The 19,502-nt window shown below is 44.9% G+C and overlaps 1 protein-coding gene across 6 annotated transcripts in view; it reads right to left on the reverse strand.

Annotated features, from left to right (window-relative positions):
- The window catches only part of LOC144782386 (sodium- and chloride-dependent taurine transporter), a 316,730-nt gene that overhangs the window by 29,033 nt on the left and 268,195 nt on the right, over positions 1 to 19,502 (reverse strand). For all 6 annotated transcript variants that reach the window (XR_013601142.1, XR_013601143.1, XR_013601146.1 and 3 more), the window contains exons 8-9: positions 15,182 to 15,285; positions 14,943 to 15,067 (exon numbers count right to left, since the gene is read on the reverse strand). Coding sequence is in view for 1 of the 6 variants with exons in the window: in XM_078661713.1 (XP_078517839.1) it covers positions 14,943 to 15,067; positions 15,182 to 15,285 (229 nt within the window). In the remaining 5 variants the exon portion in view is untranslated. The remainder of the gene's footprint in view (positions 1 to 14,942; positions 15,068 to 15,181; positions 15,286 to 19,502) is intronic.

The raw sequence follows: 19,502 nt of genomic DNA on the forward strand, positions 1-19,502 counted from the left end.
TTCCTGAATCTGGGGGGCGGTATATCAGGGTACCAGAAAGGGAGCTGTTTGCAGAGAAGTCTATTCTGAATGCAATGCTTTCGCATTCAGGAATAGCTTCGGTTGAAATGCGGCAGCAGTATTTCTCTTTTAGGATGATAGCCAGGCCTCCCCCTCTTCCCTTGGTCCGGTCCATTCTATGGATTTGGAACCCAGGGGGAAGGGCGGTGACTATGTCTGGCTCTGAATGGGGCGTGAGCCATGTCTCCGTCAAGAAGATGGCATCCGGGTTGTGATTCTCTAGGAGTAGGCATATCTGCATGCTATGCCGAGGAAGAGATCGGCAATTTAACAGGTACATCTGGTAGTCCTGTGGCGTGGCTGGTGCCTCGCTGTTGTCAAAGGAGTGTTTGCAGCCAGGGCATTGAATAGGGAGGTCGGCGGGAGGGAAGGAGTGCGGACATTGCGCCAAAATAGGAGGTCTTATCTTTTTCATGGCGGCTGAGCTGTATGTCCTGACCTGGATGGTGTGGGGGGCAGGGGTTGTGGCCCCTGGCCCCGTCAGGTCGCGGACGGGCGCAGACGGGCTTGCCTTTGGCGCGCCTTCGGCGCACCGCCGGCGCGCCCGCTGCGCCCGTCCGCTGCGCCTCCGGAAACAGCACATTCTTAGATGAAGGGGAGGGGGGGGGGGCGTGGCCTAACTCGGTGGGCGTGTCCCTGTGGTTTCACGGCGGCTGTCCTCAACCCTCCTCAGCGCCTAGCTCAGCTGCGCGAGGGGTCGATTGTCAGGGGGCAGTGGTTAGGCTTTAGGGGAATACAGTTGTAACACACTCAAACAGTTTAAAATCAGTCTTTAAAAAGAAGAGCCAACAATATTCAAACACACAATAGTTAAAAGTATTCTTCAAGAATTGCGTTTCCCTGCTCTCGGCTTCCGCCTCAAGAGCTCTGTTGTTTATCAAGCGCTGACAGGAAAGCGCGCGTTTTTATAGGAGAATAGCGGGGGCGTGGCCTAACTCGGTGGGCGTGTCCCTGTGGTTTCACGGCGGCTGTCCTCAACCCTCCTCAGCGCCTAGCTCAGCTGCGCGAGGGGTCGATTGTCAGGGGGCAGTGGTTAGGCTTTAGGGGAATACAGTTGTAACACACTCAAACAATTTAAAATCAGTCTTTAAAAAGAAGAGCCAACAATATTCAAACACACAATAGTTAAAAGTATTCTTCAAGAATTGCGTTTCCCTGCTCTCGGCTTCCGCCTCAAGAGCTCTGTTGTTTATCCTTGCTGGTTGGCTTTTTTCCACGCAAGAGTTTGGGGCTCCTTGTCTCGCTCTAGGAACCTGGTTAAGATAGGGATAGTGAGTGCTCTCTTGATGCGGCATCCTCCTCTGTCCGCGCCACAAGGCTGCAGGCACTTAGCGGGGAGTGGTGTTTGCATGATCGCACCACCTAGTTAGGCAATTACCCTGGAACCTGATGAATCTATATCCCTGTTGTATTGCACCATCATGTTCCAGTACTGCATTTCTAAGTGGTAAACAAAGCATTCATGGCAATTCTTGAAATGGAATTTTCCTAATCATCACAGAAGAGATTTACTTCCAATTTGATATTTACTTCTTCCAGGTCAACCAAACGGTCTGATATAGAAGGAGTTCAGAGAATCACTTAATACTTCACAACAATGCTCGATCCTGCTAGTTGCTTGCTTCAGGTGATTCCTGCCTTTTTCCTTTAGTCTTTCATTTCTACCTTGTCTTCATCAGTTATCCAGTTATCCTACTCCTAAATAGACCTGTTTCCTTTCAGATGTTTTTTGAGCTTCTGTTTTTTTCTAAGATAAAGTTTATTCTGCCTCTTTTCTTCTTTCCAACACTCTAGTTTGCAATTCTCAGTGCTGGAAGCAGGTGGCTGTTTTTGCAAGTCAAGAACCATATATGTGCTATTGGTAACTACAAACTAGAAAGCTCTTCAAACCCAGACGAAGAAATCCTCACCACAAAGAGTCTTCAAGGTTTTGGCTGCAGCTCAAGAGTAAAGCTTTCTCTCAGAAGTGATTGGCCACCAGATACACTAAACACAATTTAAAATAGTTTGAAAAACAAGAACGATGAAGGTAAAGATAAGAAAAAACATAGGGGCTTATTAGCAAGGGCAATATCGCAGTTTTAGCGGGACTTTTTCCTGCTAAAGTGGCGATATTTTTATCGACCTATTAGTAAGCTGTCGCTAACAGCAGTTAGCAACAGCTTTTAGGTGATAGTTACAGGTTTAGGGCCAGGTTTGCATGTCAGCGATATTTATTGCTAATGACATGCAAAGTGGGCGTACCCAAACTGCTAAGCACGATTATCGCTATAAACTAACGCCTGCTAAAAAGTTGACTTACTTGTATAGTCAATAGGGGGTGGATTATCAGATTAAGCCCCCATTGGCAATTTCCAGCGATATTCTCGCATTTCGCCGCTATCGCTGGATATTTTAGCACAATGGAGAAAAACGTTGCTAATAGCATGTTTTCTCTGCTAAAATAGCCAGCGATTAAAAAAAGTCGCTAACCACGTTTAGCGATAAATATCGCTATTTCTTGCTAATAGGCCCCATAATTCTTCCAATATTACGGTGGTTTCATAAATTACACCACCGATGCTTTGACCTCCCATACCACGGCAGGCTGCATTTCAAAATGTCAATATTTTTAGGAAATTTGAGACTACAGCGGTGATTGCCAACATGCACGAAATCACTATTGAAGCTAACAAAGATAAAGACATCCATACTTTTCAAAGACAATAGGTCAGACTGGTTGGCCAACAACACAACCAGCACCAGTCATTAACATTAAACTACTACCATGAGCTACCATCTCATGACACCGCTACAGGCAAGATAGAGTCTAACATTGTATAACTTCCCTAAAATGGTTGACAGGGTGTGGCAATGAACAGTGTGAGGTATTCACCTTTATCTGTGTTTTGTGAATTGTCCTAGTTCCTTCAGCACCCAACAGGATGCCAAGATGTATTGGTTTTAACCATCCAAAAAGCTGGTTGACATGCTATATTTAATGACGAGCCCTGACAGATAAAGGAAGGACAATGGGGGTCATTAGGATGGAGGACGAACTGGAGTCCGTCCGCCATCCTGGTGGGTACAGTGACCATCTGCCATGCATGCGGCGCTCCTGCACACCAAATTAGGATGTGACTGCCACCATGGCAGTCGCATCCTGCCATTTATCATTGCAGCGGGTGCTGCTAACTGCAGCACCCGCTGCAATGCCAAAAAGGCAGGATTTGCATTTCACTGCACTACTTGGCAGGCACCACACAATGCCTCCATTGTAGTGCTGTGAAATGTAGGGGGTACCATGGGTACCGCCCAGTGCACCCACACCTCCCCCCAACACAAGGGGGGCCTAGAACAAATCCCCACTAGCCTTTCCATGGCGGTATCACCGCTAGGGAAAGGCCGGCTGTAGCCAGCATCCTAATTGGGTGGACGGTGCCTGCTAGGCGCAGCCACCTTTTTAGGCTACCTTGACCATACGCCAGGCAATCTGCATGATTGCCTTTGGCGCTCCCGTGCAATTGAGGAGGAGCAACCCAGTTTCTGACTGATCCGTCAAGCAGGTGTGGCTGAACGGAATTACAACAAATTTGGCAGAAAGCTCGAACTTACCCAAAAAGTTTGTTTTTTGTGATTTGTGTTAAATCCATTCAGTAATTCTTAAGAAAGGAAAGTAAGATGTCTGGAGACACAGAAGTAAAGCAGGACTGGGAGATGAAAAGATAAGATCTGATTCGCTGCCTCACATTAACAAATATGTTTGTTAGTCATTTTAGGACTAGGGGACTCAGCAGTTATAGTTATAGTTATCTCAAGTAACTATAACTCGTGCCCTGAGCTAGCAATAATTCACATCCTTGCCATGCACTGTTATTACCCCACATATTACATCACTCATGACATCTTATATGACATGCGCAGTTCTCTCAAGATGTACATTCCAAGTAGGAGAGAGACGGCGAAGAGGAGGGGGGCAGCCCGGGGACGCTGCAGTACAGGTAAGTGTGTTTTTATTTAATTTTAAATGAATTTATTAGGGGGGTGGAGGCGGGTGGTGAGCGGAGTGGAGTTCCACAGAGTTTTTCCCCAACTCCGTGGACCTCCGCGTTGTCTCACTACGCCAGCTCCGCCCAGGGTAACTGATAATTTGCTCCTGCTCCTGCCCCCTCTCACACGCACTGCTGCCTCTGCTCACGCACTGCCCTTCCAGCCCAGTTCTGTCTGCTCACCAGTGCTGGCTTACTCTAAATTAAATTCCAGCAAGTGAGGGAATCATTCACGCCAGAATTCATCTAGATGATTCCAGGTGAAAAAAATGTTACTAAATGTGGTAAAATAAAATGCATTAGAGCCAAGCTTCACATGAATTTCTTACAAGGCCACAGGCACTGGAAGAACCTGAATATTACTGTATTTTCATGGTGTGCTCGGGACGCCTGATCCTCTACAGGAGTTTATCCCATTTTTTTCAAATATTTGCCATGGGTTCTCTAATGTCAAAGAAGCAGCGGCCAGTCCTTAAGGGTGGGGGCCCTCTCCTCTCATCTTTTTCCCGAAATGAAGGGGCAGACTTGCAAGTCCCTTGCGCTGCCAGTGCATCACTTTTTGTGATACACCGGCAGCACATTTTTTGGCCCCATATTTACAAGGACAGAAAAAGCCACCCTGCGCAGCTTTTCCTGTCCTTGTATATACAGCCCCTTTACATGCAGCACGTTGCATTAAAGGGGCGCTTCATGGGTGTTGTTGTGGGTGTTCCCACGCAATACATATGGAACTAGACACACTTTCAGATTTACAAGAAATCGTGAATCTGGAAATGCGTCTGAATGCTAAGCCTCCCCAGGGGAGGCATAGGGAGGCACAACAAGGAAAAATGTGTTCCTTTCTCCTTGTTTTTTTTTTTCTCTTTCTATGCATACTGCATTCTGCAGCACACGTAGATGAGGAAATAACCTCTAATGATTGTTTATGTACAGAAAGGTATACCTTCCTGTACATAAGCAATCCTTTAAATAAAGACGTTTTACAAGTCCCATGTGTGCTAACGCAGCACACATAGAAGTTGTAAATCGCCATTTCTGATTGTTTATGTGCAGGAAGGGAACCCCAAGTTAAGACCAAACCTTCAGATCATTCAAAGACTTCTCTATGGGCAACCAAAAGCTTGAACTCATCTGTCACCCTATCAACTTCCTGTCCGACACTAATACCTAATTAAACAACTTTAACAATTTTTGGGGAAAACTATATGAACATTCATTCCCTAATTAAAGTATGCAAGTCAAACCAAATCCTTCAGCATCCTGGTACTCTAAAGACCTTGCTAACAATACATGATCCATCCACAGACTGGAAAGAAAATGGAAGAACACCAGAATTCCCAACGACCTCATGATACTGACACCCTTCTGCACAACATGCAGGCAGTTTATCAGATCAACCAAATAAAAGTACAGTACCAAAACCATCAGTGAAGCAACCAACAGAAACAGAATGCTTTCCAAGACAATCAAGCACTGCATCAAACCCCCTACCAGATGAACTTATTTCTTACTCCACAGAAATGTGCAATGCCATCAACCTCTTCTCCAGGAGAAAATACAGAACATCCAACTGCACATCAATAACACCAAACCTGCTTCATCTGTTATGCCCAGCGTTTCCTGTAGAATCCCACAATGGTCAGCCCTCAAAAGCTCTATCTCTCACATATGTTGCCAGGATACTCAAGTCTCCCACTTCTAACAAAGATGATATTTTACCCTAGTATTCATAAAACATCTCTCAGGTGACACTCTCTTACCCCTACTAACCAAGAATAAAAGAGTCCCCCCGTACCAACTGCATGCTCATAAATTGCAGATCTGCCACAAAACATTCTCCAGAGCTGGCAGAATCCATCCTCAACAATAACATAGACGTAGCCTTCATCACCGAAACCTGGCTAAATGACTCCTCTCCACCTATCCTAGATATGCTCGTTCCTCTGGGCTTCACCATCATCAATAAAGATAGGAAGGACCAAAAAAAAGTGGAGGCGTAGCAATCATCCACAACAACAGCCTATCAGTAGTTGAACCCGATACCTTTAAATACAACTCCTTTGAATGCCTCACTGCCAACATCAAAACCACAAACAACAATCTATTGCAGTGCCACCTACTATACCATCCCCCTGGTAAAACCGCCACGTTCACAGAACAACTGTCAGACCTGATCGCCCACTGCTCACTCCGAGAGACCAACAACCTCATTCTAGGTGACCTCAACCTTCACTGGAACGATGAGAATAGTGCTACAATACAATCCCTAAATGAGCTACTACTCTCCAACAACCTTACCCAACACTGCTCTAAAGAGACCCACAACAAGGGGGCAATCCTGGACGCCATCATCGCCCAACACGATGCAATCACTATAGACCACATCCTTCCGGTTGATTGGTCAGATCACCACCTAATCCTATTCCACCTCGCCCAACCGATCCTGAGCCATCCACCCATCACTGTCCCCCCTACATGGTCTAGGAACCTATCGCAGATCAACACAGCTGAACTAGAAGAAAGATAGCCTCCACCCTGCCAATCTGCTCGGACGGCCTCTCTACTACTGAACTCACCTCACACTACAACACAACCTTTTCCGCCATCTTAGACCAATTAGCACCCCTGAAACAGAAAAAACCTAGGAACATCCCTTCCAGAACCTGGTTTAACAAGTACATCAATGAGGAAAGATGACATCTTAGAGCCACAGAACGTCATTGGAGAAAGAACCCCTCCTCCAGCCGCTGTGAGGAACTCAGAGCAACAAGAAGAAGGTACAAAAAACACATCAATAGCGGAAAAACTAACTTCTTCTGTACTGCGCTGGACAATGCAAAAAACAGACCAAGAGAACTCTTTGACATCATCAAAAAACAAACTTTCAAGCCATCTACTATCCATGTGCAACCCTCCAAAACCCTTTGTAATAACTTCGCCAACTTCTTTACCGAAAAAATCTCCAAGTTCGAACTCTCCCTTGACATCAACCCTCACCCTCCTGGGATTAACGACCTCACAGCTACCGAAACCACCGTTAGAGGTCGTCCCACAATCCCCTGGTCCTCCCTCGACCACATCCACGAAGCCGAGATCCTCAATCTAATCTCCTCCTCCAAACCCTCATCGTACAACCTTGATCCCATTCCCTCACAAATGGCCAAAGATCTGAAACTCTCACTTGCTCCACTCTGGTGTAAAATCATAAACAGCTCACTAAAAACGGGCATTATATCAGACTGCCTCAAAGTCGGCCAAGTTTCACCTCTTCTGAAGAAACCAGGCTTAGACACCAATGACCTGAATAACTTCAGACCAGTCTCCAGTCTTCCCTTTCTAGTCAAAATCCTAGAAAAATGTGTGCTCCGCCAACTAAACACCCAGATCGAAAACATTAATCTACTAGACCATCACCAATCAGGTTTTAGAAAAGGCTATAGCACCGAAACTGCAATCCTCAACATAGTAGATGACATCCGTAACTCCCTTGATTCAGATCGTTGTTGCCTACTCATCCTCCCAGACCTGTAAGCAGCCTTTGACACGGTAGACCACATGCTGCTCATCAAGGCCCTCAAAGAACGAGTAGGTGCGGATGATGTGGTCCTTCAATGGTTCTCCTCCTTCTTTCGGATTCGCTTCCAAAGAGTTAAAATCAAATCCTTCACATCCAACCCTCTCCCCATGACAAGAGGTGTCCCCCAAGGATCCGTTCTCTCCCCTCAACTGTTCAACATATATATGGTACCCCTCACCACCATACTGAAAAAAGCTAACATCCCTTTCCATCTCTATGCAGATGACACCCAGATCTACCTGGAAACCTCCTCCTTTATTGACATTCTAAGGCTCAACAATACTCTCAGAGAAGTCCAAGATTGGTTAGCAATGAACCACCTCAAACTCAATCAAGGAAAAACAGAGTTCCTCCTCATCTCTAACAAGGAGGATAACCTGCAAATCATTGAATGGGTGAAAGCAATCGATGCCCTCAATGGAAATCTCACCCTGACTAACTCTGTAAAATCACTTGGAATCACCCTTGACCACAAACTTTCAATGACGAACCACATCAAGAACTCCGCTAAGAGCGCCTTCCTCAATTTGAAGCTCCTCAATAAAATCAAACCGCACATTCCGCAGAGAGATCTCAAACAAGCCACCCAATCATTGGTGCTGTCTAGACTGGACTATGGGAATGCAACCCCCTCCGGAACAGCTCTATCCCACCTAGCGCCACTCAAAACTACCCTCAATGCAGCTGCCAGAATGGTATCCGGTGCAAAGAAATTCGAACACATATCTCCAGCACTCAGAGATCTAAAATGGCTCCCAGTGGAAATGCGCGCTAACTTCAGAACTGCCTGCCTTACACACAAAGCCCTTCACACTGGGAAACTAGAATACCTAGCCGCTAAGCTCAAGAAAGCTGGTCAGTCCAGAAATCTCAGAAGTTCAAACTCCCTCCTACTCATCCCCCTGAAAACGCGCAAACAAAAAACTGCATCCCGCTCGTTCGCAGGCAACGCTCCTAAAATCTGACACTCCATCCCTGTGGACATCAGAACTACCCCCTCCTTTCCAGAATTCAAAAGCCGTCTAAAAATCCTCTACCTCAACCGTGCATTCCCGAACTCAATTATGTAACTAATACGCCTGTCCTGGCGCAAAGAAGTCCAACAATAACTTTGACCTTGCATTGAGAATACTATGAATCAAAAATGTCTCCGGATTGCTCTACCTCAACAGAACACCCTGAACCTTTGACCACGCTACCTCAAAGTCGCACCTTAGCCGCTACATAATTTTTAATCTCTGAACATGTATGACTCTATTTTTGCTTTATTGTTATATACGTGTCTTCTCTCCATCCTCTGTAAAGCGCTCCGATACCCTCGGGAAGGGCCAGCGCTATAGAAAACTTCTAAACTAAAAAATAAATAAAACTATAGCTTTTGGAGTTCCCCAGGGTTCCATACCATCCTCTAACATCTTCAAACTCTACATAGAGCAACAGAGAGCTCTAATCACAGACAACAACAACAAGATTCACCAATATGTAGATGAGACAAAACTTCACTTGAAAGTCTTCTCAGCTCCAGACATCCCAGCTGCAAACATTTCCTCCGTATCATCCATACCTAGATGTCAATCAACCAACCACATAGGACAACACACATATAAAATCGGCAGGCACTTCATCCACTTTGATGCCAAAGGAACGGTGAAACAGACCTCCACTTGCTCCATATAGGGCATCAGTAGCTTATGCAGGCCCTCATTACAAATAAGACGGATCGAAATTACCGGGAAGTCTACTCCTTCTGATCATGAATAGCGCAACGATTTCAAAATTGGATCCAGTTTTACTGACCAGAAAAACCAGCGGGTAAAATTGCTTTAGGCTTCGGCTGCAGTCATCCCCTGACCTCACTCAGCCTCTTTTTCTGGTATGAGAGGAGCTTTAAGGGGAATGAAAGAACTAGGGAGTCTCTCAAAGGGATGTGGCAGATGTAATTAAGGGCGTGGCTTAAAACTACACAAGCTAGAAATATGTGCTTAGCATAGCGTGCCGCTCAAGTGGTATTTAGCTGTTTGTTTCTGTCATTGCATCCAGATATATAATACAAGTAGCATTACACCTGCAATAAGTCAGGGCTATTGGCTTTGCAATGGTTGTTAGTCGGGTAAGATAAATAAGCAACAACTAGGGCTTTGTTGTATAGAATATTGAAAATGCTTCCGTTCTGAAATGATGAGACTGTGAAAGAACTATAACAAGACTCTTTGAAGTTACCTCAAACACAGTGACGGGTGGGACCGCTGCAGAGTTAAGATTTTTTTCAGCCTTCTGAAAAGCTAATTAGATGATTTTCGAACTCTGTATTTTCTCCAATACTGGTTAATTTGATAGCAACATTATGCATTAGGAATCTATAGATAATTAATTGGGTGCTATAGCTGAATAACTAAGTAAAAGTCACGTATTGGAAATAGGAATACGTGCTAATAAGGTAAGTGACAGCTTCAAAAATAACCCTGGCCGACTTTTGATTATTCCAGCTAGATTCTAGAAAGCATGGGAATGAATGAACATTCATTCATAGCTGGCATGGGGTACTTGCTTTACATATTAATGATGATGGATATAATTAGGGGTTATTTGCCATATATCTACACAAAGCCACATTTTGTTGTTGAATTCAAGAGAGGAGGCAGGCAGTAGCTGTATTTTGTACATGAGCCAGAGAAATGTACTTCTGTTAATGGTCGTAATTCTCCCACATTTGTCATAAACTAAGTTGCACCACAATTCTTTGCAGAAATGTTGTTGCAGAGTGGTGAAGAAATGTTCATAATGGCAGTTTCCACATTTAACTGGTGTATTGGCACGGTCCCAGTAAAGCATATATTGCCAGTAAGCAGGGGTGGCCTTACGCATGTGCAAGCTGTGCACCTGCACAGGGCCACCAAACCCCAGGGGCCACCACGCCAATAAATATCCTTAATATAATAATCCTCTGAGGATGGATACATATTTGCGTGGCGGCCCCTGGCAGGGATTTGGCAGCCTCCGGTTCTGTTCCACTTCCAAACACCCTGCCCCCCCGTCCCCCCCCTTCACTGGCCTCCGCGCTCCGCCCCGCCCGGACCCCCTCTTCTGGGGCCCCCTACCTACGCTCCCTGCCCAGGGCCGCCATGAGCCTAGAGCCGCCCCTGCAGGAAGCTAGTGTGCACAGGGAACCAATAAAGCCCAGATGCCGGACTCACACGTCCCCATAAATGACCAATTCCTACGCCAGGGCCAATTTGTGCCTGTAAAGCACATGTAATCATGTTTAATTTCACATGACCCCAGGAAAAACTCATGTTGCCTCAAAAGTTTCTACACTGATCCAGTAAACAAAGATTACCACCTTCGGCTGTAATAGGGAAACCGACTCCCTGCACAAATTGATCACGTTGCCAAATTCTCTGTGTGAAGCGCACTCACATGTATGTCGGCACATCCTGAGGCACAAGACATACATATGAGTAGGTGAACAAGCAGAGACCAAGGGCGTAGCTTGGTCAGTAAGATTGGGGGAAGGGTGAGCATCAGATTTCCAGACCTTCAAGCTGGCATATAGTGTTAAAATACATTATATGACAAGCCAAGCGCATGAGTGAGGCTTGAGAGGCAGTGGAAAGGGAGAGGAATATGAATTAATAGGAGTACTAAATGAGAAACACCATACTTTGTAAAAGAAACATTTTTTAAGGCTTTCAAAACAGAGATGAAAGTGAGAGTTTGTGTGTGTGTGCGTCAGTGTATGTATGCAAAGATCCCAGGTGAAATCCGACAGACACCTCACAATACCTGACTGAAAGCACCTGTGCCCAACTATTCATCTGAGAATACATTAATTGGGGGGGTGCCCCCGAAGCTGCACTCATGGCAGAGACGTACATGCAAAGTATGCGTAGAAAATAAAATGCGGTAAACCTATTACAGCACATCCGTCAGATTTTGAGTAATATGGTAATACCATAAAAAACAAGCAATGGCATAGCCAATAGGTCTCGCTTTTGGGACCTTATAAGTCTTTAGTTATGCAGCACAATATCCTTGGTGCAACAACATCAACTGTTGCATGGCTAAACACTTATAAGATCCCAAAGGCTAGACCTCTTGGCTATGCCATTGTTTGTTAAACACAGTTGCCTCGCTGTTCAATGTCTTGCAGAGATGGCAGACAAATATTTTTTGATTAATGACCGCCCATGTGTAAGAATATATAATTGGGACATACACTGTAGTCTGTGGCATAGATGATTGTCATCGAGGGCATGAAGTTCCTCTCTTAGATCTTTATTTACGAGCCCGGTGCATAATGGGAACTGTAGTCCTCATTCACCTCAGTTGCCCTAGTTCTAGACTACAATGACTTTGCATATGTCGTTTCAGAGCACTTTAAAGGCAAAAAAAACAAAAAACACGATGTTGGGGTTGAGTACAGAGAAATTGCTTATTTCAAATGTATAATAATACCAGAAAAATGCAAATGTCTGCTTTCTGTGATATCGAATATCTGTGTACTATCATTGTTCCTCTTCCTTTCCACCCAACCTCTCCGTTTCTCCTCCCCGCCCTGTTTCTTCTCCCACCTCGTCTCTGTTTCTCCCTCCTCGCCCCCTTTTGCTACTCCTGCCCAATTGCCAAAGCCAAAAGCTCACTTATGGGCGAGACCTATTGACTTTGCCAATGCTTGTTTTCTTTGTAGCACTTGTAGACATGCAGAATCCAGGTGCCATGCCCGCATCCTCAGAATGTCATGCTAGTTGCAACCACAGCTAGTCTGGTGTTGCTTGTGTGCCCCTCTGGATGGGACCTGGCCTGGAAGTTCGGGTTGGACTGCCTTGATTGGAGCAGGGCTGAGACTAATTTGCATATGGCACGTCTCTGTCACGGCGGATGAAAAACCATGATGTGGAAAACAGTAAACTAAAATGCGGCTGGTGCATAGCCAGTGGCTGAGATTCACTTAACTATTCCTTCAGCCACCTTGTTTCTTGTAATGTCACAAGACGGAGCAGTTAGATCGCTTAGATATCCGACACTCTGCGTGCTGCTGCCTTCTTTACTGCGCAAAACCATGGACAGTGCCTCGAGCCATGCTCCCTTGTGAGGTGACAATGCTTATTTATCTGTCTCAGGGGCTATTCTGAGGAATCTGTAGTCAGGGCCAGTGGTGAAGGGCATGAACATGCAGTATCAAGTGGCTGCAAGCAGAGTTAAATCAGGCGCGGAGGGGCAGTGTTTTGGAAAACGTAAGAGCATAGAATAGAAGGCAAGGGTGTGAATGTACCAAGTATGGGTGCGTAAGGGAGAACACAGGGAGCACGTAAAGGGCTCGAGCCACTCAAGAAGTTATGAGCAGCGAACAGCGAGCTGCAGCAATGGATGACTGGTCAGATCTCAGAGCTGTACTAGAAATTGCCTCCGAGCCCCTGAAACCGGATATAAGCTGGAATGCCCCTTCTGTCACAAAACGGTGTGTCAAGGTTTCAGATGAGCGTGAAAAGACAAACAAAGACAGATATCTCTGTGTCTGAAAACTGAGCATGTGACTAAGCATTATCTACCGGAGCAAACAGTCTAGGAATAGAATCAGTTTAAACATAGAGCACCTGAACTACTTCCACTAAGCGCACCATTCAGGATCACTGGCTAGCGCGACAGGGATGTGAAGAAAGTCATTAAGGCGCTACAATGCAGCTCTAATGGCAGTCTGTGCGCTGTGAAAGTGACTTAACAAACAAGAAAATAAACCAAGCGCGGACCATGCTGCTGAATAAATAAACGAACAAACGCGGCCGCAAAAATGAAAGCAGCTTGAGCGGCAAATAACAACAAGCGAGCGCGCCTCGCGCTAAAAGTTAAAACAAAGGTATTGGCAAAAGTGAAAGCGTTTACCTTGCGGGAGCAAGCAGCACATGGAGTGATAATTGCTAACACATGGCGCCAAAGCTCGCTCCCACAAGGGAATCGCCAAACATGCACGCGTTGCCATTAATAGCAATGCAATGCGTGCACGTTTTTGCCTGCAAAAGTGAAGCGATGGCTAAAGGTCTTTTTTCTATGTAGCGCATGCGCGCTGCGTAGGTGAGACCTAAACACATCAGTTTATGGAATTTCCCCTATATGATTCATTCTCAAACTGCATTACACCTTTTTCACTACAACATATAACCTTTCACATGATTATATCCCTTCAGTAATCCACACAGACTGTAAACAGACAACACCTTTCAACTAGAGAAAATAATTCCCCCACTATGCTACACTTCCTTCTATAAAACTTCAGTTACTGACAGAAAACCATACTGCTTACCAATCGATTCAACCCTCTTAGACTGCATCATGCACCATTCCTCTTGACTGGTCTTCCTCCTAATAGTCAGTTTCTAATGCCACTGAATGATGCATTCTCCCGGTGGACATTCCTCTTCCCACTGGGGCATGCATTCTTAGACATAATTTCACCTCCACTACACTACGCATTAATTTGACCATCTCGCTATTGAGATATGCTCCCACAGTGCACATATTTCCACCGAAACACAGCATCTTCCCCTATTTCCAATAGTATCTCCTACTATTTTGCAGAATTGTACGTTCCCCTCCATTCACTAACTGATGCCTTCAACTGTCTAGCCAACTCACCCATCAATTAGCTTTTCCCAGTAGCTCACGCCTACAATCATTGGCTAATTTTTCCTCCCTATGGATCACACATCTTGCCATTGACCACACCCCATTATACTGGTCACGCGTTCATTGACACACCCCATTACACTGGTCACACGTTCATTAGACCACACCCCATTACACTGGTCAATGTCTCAATTTAAGGCTGTACTCAATAACCCACTAATCTCTCACACTATCTCAGTCTTTATATATTTGAAAAAGTTATTGCTTAAGACATGCAATATATTTGTGAAAATCATGCAGAACATTAGTCGATTGACCATTATTAGAGAATTCCATCAATAGCAAGAAGCATACCGGAAATGCTGTTCTGAGTCAAAGTACATTCTCAAGGCATTGGGTTTTTTTTTTTTTGCAAGTACAGACACTGTGAATTATATTTTGTGTTGAAAATGATGTAAATATGCAACAACATTAATTAAGGCTATGCATTTTAAACAAAAAGTAATTTTAAAGGTTACACGCCTAAGTGCTAGCTTTATCAGGTTGATGCTTGTGGGTGAAAATTGCCCTGATAGCATATGTGTGCAATGGTATCTGTAGATTTTTCTTACACTTGGTGGCAGTGCCCACCATCACTGCCACCGACACCTTCGTACCTGACTCTGCCACATCAGCAATCTCCACCCCTTGCTCTTGTGCCATGAAGCCCAGGACGGAAAAAATGGCGAAGCCAGACACAAAACTGGTACCACTGTTCAGGCATCCCAGCAGCATACAGTCCCTAAGTCACACACATGTCAGGGAGTGTGTTAATGAAAGGAGAAAGGTTTAGACTAAATCCCCACCTATTTACAGCACATAATCTAGGCAGTAACCCCATAGGCCGTCGACGTACCGGTAGCAGTTGTATTTGTACTTGTTGTAGCTGCCAAGGGAAGTCATCGCTCCCAGGCAGATAGCATAGGAAAAGAAGATTTGTGTTCCAGCGTCGATCCAGACCTGGTGAAGGGAACGAAAAAGCAGGCTTAGAATAGAAGACTTATGTGTCAGTGAAGAATAGACAGTTCAGAACAGTAAAATGACAAACATTCAGTGGCAAAGTAATAATGAGGAACTTTTATACTGATTAATAATAAAGAGAATCAATTAAACATTAGGCCTGGACAGAATTTGCGAAGTTCCTCTATGCGGAACTCTGCAAAGTGACAGCAAAACTCCACTACGCTACGCCGTTCGCACAGATTTTTAGCATCGGGTGTTTGTCCACCACTGGAAAATCAACGCGAACTGCACCCTGCGCACTACAAGAGGGCGCTGATTCTAGTAGATGTTCTCGAGCTGCAGGTTCCTCAATGCGAATGGAAGTGGTAGCGGCCACCCGTGTTGAGAAATCTCAATGGAAGTAGTCTGAAGTAAGGGCCCGATTCACAAAACTAACTTAAGACAAAGTCCTAAACTTACTACCATTTTGGTATTCACAGAAGACACTTACTCATTTTGGTATGCACATAAGGCACTTATTCATTTTGGTATTCACAGAAGGCACTTACTCATTGATGAGTAAGTGCCTTCTGTAAATACCAAAATGAGTAAGTTGCTCAAAATGAGTAAGTTACTCACAATGAGTGGAGAAACCATTGTTTTACTGATGACCGAGCTACCGACATGCAGGGAATCAGTCAGCGAGAATAGCACTAGGGGCGTGGGGGCACTTCAACACCATTCTCACAGTTTATTTCCTGCCTGGAACTGCTATACAAGGCATGGGATTCCAAACAGGAATAATTAGCAATGCACCATCTGCAATGGGAGGAATCCTTAGGGATAAAAAAAGTTCCACTCCCTCAAAGATGGATAACAAGAACGCAATGAGAAATGTTGTATGCACAATCATTTTATCTTCCATACAAATGGCTAGCAGTAGACTCCAACTCCCCTAGAAGGACCAGCGCAACTCCAGGTCGAGCGCATCTAGAGGAGAATCAGCATGAGCAGCCACTTTCGGAATGGAGGGGAATACAAAGATACTCTGTGACTAATTTGTAGAAATAAATTTGAATAGAGACAATCTTGTGTTGTGTGCAATACTACAACACTGGTGTTAAATACCTCCGGAATAATTCTCACGTATGTAACCCGTACTGTAATTACAAAATGCATGAAATGCAAACCACACAGAAAGGCGCCACTAAAGCCAATAATACTTGAAATACATTTATTAAATTCAAAACAAGAAGTTGTATAAGCAATATCTTAAGCTAAGACATTATTATTAAGGTTACTGGGTGGACATCTTTCGCTAAGTCCAGAATTTGCTTTTGTGTGACTATTTATTAGAGCATTAAAGTATGACGAGCAATCACAGGAGATTGGGTCTTAAGGTTCACTTGACAATGAAGTATCCTCAAAGAAAGAACTTAGAAGATTAATTGGCAGGGATCCAAAATCTACTAGATCTATATAGGTATGGTCATAAGATTGAGAGCAGGTAATGACCTTCAATATGCAATGTGAAAGTGATCTGTAAATTCCTTCAAAGTAAGAACGTTTTTGGATGAGTGAGAGGTGTTTACTCGATAATATGGCTGGAGGCTGATGAGCGGTTAGTAGCTGTAAGTGATTATCCAGCATTGAGTAGGGCCATAGAGAATTTGAGTTACATTAATTCAAAATATGTCCATCCACACAAAGTGTTAAACGGGCCATAAGTGGTCTAGAAATTGAGTAACTAGGTGACCGTGCGTTCAAGGAAGTAACAAGCCTATTTTTATCTGGTGGCTTGACGCACATGGAATGAAAAATAATCTTTTCTCTTTTTACTGCCTATCCATACTAATATTATAAAGAGAGAGCCCAAACCTTTGAGGCGGGTAATCTCAGTAACCACAGCACCAATCACAACACCCAATACAGCGTTGGAAAGGGCAGTTGAAGCAGAAGGACACAGGCTATGCAGACGGCCACCATATGTTTTTTTTTGTTGTTTTTGTTTGCGGAGTTTTATATAGCCCGAACTTGACCCGAACTGAATCAGGTATCAGAGCACCTTACATAGCACGAGTTAAGTTACATGAGGACACACATTCATTTTTGTTAGGCATGGGGAGATTAAGTGATTTGCCCAGAATCACAGGATGTTTGGCGAGGTTACCAAGACTTGAACCCAGATCCCCAGGTCCGAGGTCGAGCGCCTTAGCCGTCAGGCCAACTCCTCTATACTAACCCCCTTATTTCTATATTAGATATTTTGCCTCTTACGTGGACTGACCACAGAGCCATTATTTTTGGCATCCACACTCGCCCAGTTATTCTTCCCCCTTCCAGACCACCTAGCAGGGTAGGAATTCGTGCCTGGAAGAATGCTGACATCCCTAAGATGGCAGATATTTTGACATTATCCTCCCTCACCAGAGGATCCAACTCTGTCCCTTCAGCTTCCGATTTTCACGATTGGATTAGGAATGCTGCTGATCAGGTAGCCCCGGAACAATCCATTCGACCCAACAGAGCATCTCCGTCGGCGCCATGGTTTACAGAAGAGCTTAGACTTCACCGACAACATTGTAGGAACTTAGAAAGACATTGGAGGAAATATTATTGCCCCATAGCTAAGCAATCCTACAAAGATGCTTTAACCATATATAAAAAGGCTATCACGGCTCGGAAAACGGTCTTTTTTTCAACGCAAATAGAGAATGCTAAGAACTCGGCCAGAGAATTGTTCTCAGTGGTCACTTCTCTATCTATCCCTCCCTCTGGCCCTGGAGTTGAACCTTCTCAGCCTTTTTGCAATGCCCTGTCCACTTTTTTTATCACTAAAGTGGCAGATATTTATGCATCTTTCGGTGGGGATGCAGGGATTAGACCTACTGTTTGCAGCAAGGAAATATCCCACATGGACCATGACCCCCTTTTGTCCTTTGGCTCTACCACACAAGATCAAATCTGCAAACTTATCTCCATCACTAAGTCTGGATCCCCTCTGGACCCCTGCCCCCCTTCAGTGATGGCTAATTTAAGCAAGATAATATCTTACCCGCTTATGGAAATCTGTAATACCGCCTTTCAAACTGGCGACTATCCAGCTCCGTGGAAGAAGGCTGTTATTAAGCCTCTTTTAAAGAAGCCCTCCCTGGACCCTACTGCGTCGGTCAGTTACAGACCTATTGCCTGTCTTCCCTTTCCTGCCAAAATTTGCGAAGCTCTGATGAATAAACAACTCTCAGAGTACGTCGATACCCACCATCTTTTGGACGAAACGCAGTTTGGTTTCAGGAAAGGGCATGGGACAGAGACCGCTTTAATAAAAGCTTCCGACGAGATCAGAGCTATTATGGACCAGGGCGGTGCGGCCATACTGATTTTACTGGATCTGTCCGCAGCATTTGACACGGTCGACCACGCTATCTTGGTCGACCGTGTCACAGCTCTGGGGATAAACGGTTCGGCCAGAGACCTTATTTCATCTTTCCTGGCCGACCGCACCCAGACAGTCAAGTTGGGTAATTTCTATTCTCCTGTCTCTGCAATACCTTGCGGAGTACCACAGGGCTCCTCGCTAAGTCCCACGTTATTTAACATCTACGTAGCGGACTTAGCGAGGGTAATAAAGGCCCATGGGGTCAGATTAACATCATACGCAGACGACACCCAACTGGTGCTTGCGATCCATAAGAATGGCTCAGCGGTGGCAGCTAATTTCCAGGAGGCTATGCTTGATGTCAGTTTGTGGATGTCTTCTAATTGCCTGAGGCTCAACTCGGATAAAACCGAGGTTATGACCTTTGGTAATCTTTCCCCAGAATGGTCATCCACATGGTGGCCTAAACAGCTGGGCTCTCCACCAGTACCAGTGGAAAAGACGAGGAATCTTGGAGTCATCTGTGACAGCAAGCTGACATTTAACCTTCATGTCAACAAGGTTGTCTCCTCTGCTTTCTTTATTTTAAAGAAAATTAAGAAATTGCTGCCCTACCTCCCTATCTCAGCCGGGAAGACCCTAGTTACCACTCTGGTATTTTCCAAAACGGATTATGCAAATGCCCTTTTTCTTAATTCTCAGAAACGTGGGCTGTCTAAGCTACAGTCAGTACAGAATGCGGCTGCCAGAATTCTTCTACACATTCCTCGCCGCCAGCCCACCACTCTCGCCATTCGCCAGCTTCATTGGCTTAGAGTGGAGAGCCGAATAAAATTTAAGGCCCTCTGCATTGCCT

This window comes from Lissotriton helveticus, chromosome 9 (assembly GCF_964261635.1).
Source record: "Lissotriton helveticus chromosome 9, aLisHel1.1, whole genome shotgun sequence".
NCBI lineage: Eukaryota > Metazoa > Chordata > Amphibia > Caudata > Salamandridae > Lissotriton > Lissotriton helveticus.